Source organism: Chelonoidis abingdonii, chromosome 11 (genome assembly GCF_003597395.2).
Source record: "Chelonoidis abingdonii isolate Lonesome George chromosome 11, CheloAbing_2.0, whole genome shotgun sequence".
Lineage (NCBI taxonomy): Eukaryota > Metazoa > Chordata > Testudines > Testudinidae > Chelonoidis > Chelonoidis abingdonii.
Genome location: NC_133779.1, coordinates 21,188,143 through 21,189,952, shown reverse-complemented (window position 1 = coordinate 21,189,952; position 1,810 = coordinate 21,188,143). Strand labels below are relative to the sequence as shown.

Here is a 1,810-nt window from a genome sequence, read left to right as displayed (position 1 = left end):
CAGCCCCGCCCACAGCCCCTCAGCTCCGCCTCAGCACAGAGCCTTGCCCGGGCACATGGCCCCGCCTCCACCAACACAGCCCCGCCCACAGCCCCTCAGCTCCACCTCAGCACAGAGCCCCGCCCCTGACGCATGGCCTCAGCCCTGCCAACGCAGCCCCGCCCACAGCCCCTCAGCTCCGCCTCAGCACAGAGCCCCACCCATGGCAGAACGGCCCTGCCCACAGCCCCTTGGCCCTGCCCCACCCACTGCACCTCAGCCACGCCCCATCCCCCTGCCCAGAGCCCCCTAGCCCTGCCCTGCACAGCCCCACCCCCACCCACATGGCCCCACCCACGGCAGAATGGCCTTGCCCCACCCACAGCACCTCAGCCCTGCCCCACCCACACAGCCCCACCCACATGCTCCTTCACAGCCACAGCCCCACCCCTATATAGTCAGAGCCCCGCTCACAGGCCCTGCCCCACAGCAGTGCCCTGCCAGCCCCACTCACCTGCCCTATGTCCACAGCCCCACATCCAATGCCCAGGCAGTCCTGCCCCATGCCAGCCCACATGGCCCCCTCCCATGTATCACCTGGGCATGCGGCCCCCTCCCTAGCAGCCATCCACCCCTCAGAGGCACCCCATAAGAGCCCTTCCCGCACACCCCATGGCCCTGAGTTCAGGCCCCATAGCCTCCCCAACAACCGGGCCACGCTGCCCCGGCTCATACACCCCAGGCGCCTCCCGCCCGTCCCGTACCTGGGCTCTCCTTCCTCCCCGTGGCTGTCATCCTCCTCCTCGCTGCCGCTGTACTCGTACTCCGTCTCATCTGGGGGGCGAGAGACCCCGTTACACGGCCATGGGCCGGGGGGGCTGGCACCCCACTCGCTCCGAGCTGGGAGTGCCCTGCCCCACTGCCTCCCTTGAGCTGGGCAGTGCCCCGCCCCACTGCCCACCAGTCCCCGCCCCACTCCCCGCCCCCTGAGCCGGCCAGTCCCCGCCCCACTTCCCGCCCCCTGAGCTGGCAAAGCCCCACCCCACTTCCTGCCCCCTGAGCTGGCCAGGCTCCACCCCCTCCCTGCCCCCTGAGCCAGCCAGTCCCTGCCCTGGGGCCGGGTGGGAGCCAGTGCCCCCTCGAGGGGATAAGCCCCATCCCACCCCACTCACCCTTCTCTCCTCTCTTCTTCCGGGAGCGGTCGATGTGGTCCTTGAGCTGGATGCGGACCTGGCGCTCCGTGGGCTGGTCACGGATGAAGGGGAATTTCAGCAGCTGCTCCGTGGGCGGGCGGCTCATGTAGGCTTTGATCAGGCAGGTGTCTATGAAGTCGATGAATTTCTTGGACCTGGGGGAAGGGGGAGGACACGGGGTGAGCACCATGCTATGCAGCTGGGGCCCAACAGGTCCGCGACACTCATCCACAGCCACAGTCGGAGCCTAGGCAGGATCATCCAGGTTCTGGCTACACCCACCGAGGCGATCGGGGCCCAGCGACCCCAAGCTGGGCTCTGGCTAGGCAGTGCGGGTGACAGGACGAGGCACTGAGCTTGCTGCGCAACGTACCATTTCTTGGACTTGAGCTTGGGCGGTGGGTTGCGGGGGATGAGGAAGAGCGCTCGCATCGGGTGCATGTCGCACAGAGCTGGGGAGAGACACAGTCACATGGGGGCTGCACCCCCTCACCTGCCCCATGCTCACAACGGTCATGGCCCCACGCAGATCCTTATACCCCCATCCCCCGTCCCAGATGGCTAGTCCCCACTAGCCCTAGTGGGGATCGACCCAGGAGTCCTGGCTCCCAGCCCCCCTGCTCTGACCCACCAGCCCC

At 68.3% G+C, this 1,810-nt stretch overlaps 1 protein-coding gene across 1 annotated transcript in view; it reads right to left on the bottom strand.

Annotated features, from left to right (window-relative positions):
• The window catches only part of MINK1 (misshapen like kinase 1), a 63,797-nt gene that overhangs the window by 24,227 nt on the left and 37,760 nt on the right, over nucleotides 1-1,810 (bottom strand). Inside the window, 3 exon segments of the mRNA XM_075071324.1 lie at nucleotides 687-813; nucleotides 1,152-1,327; nucleotides 1,546-1,628. Coding sequence (XP_074927425.1) covers nucleotides 687-813; nucleotides 1,152-1,327; nucleotides 1,546-1,628 — 386 coding nt within the window.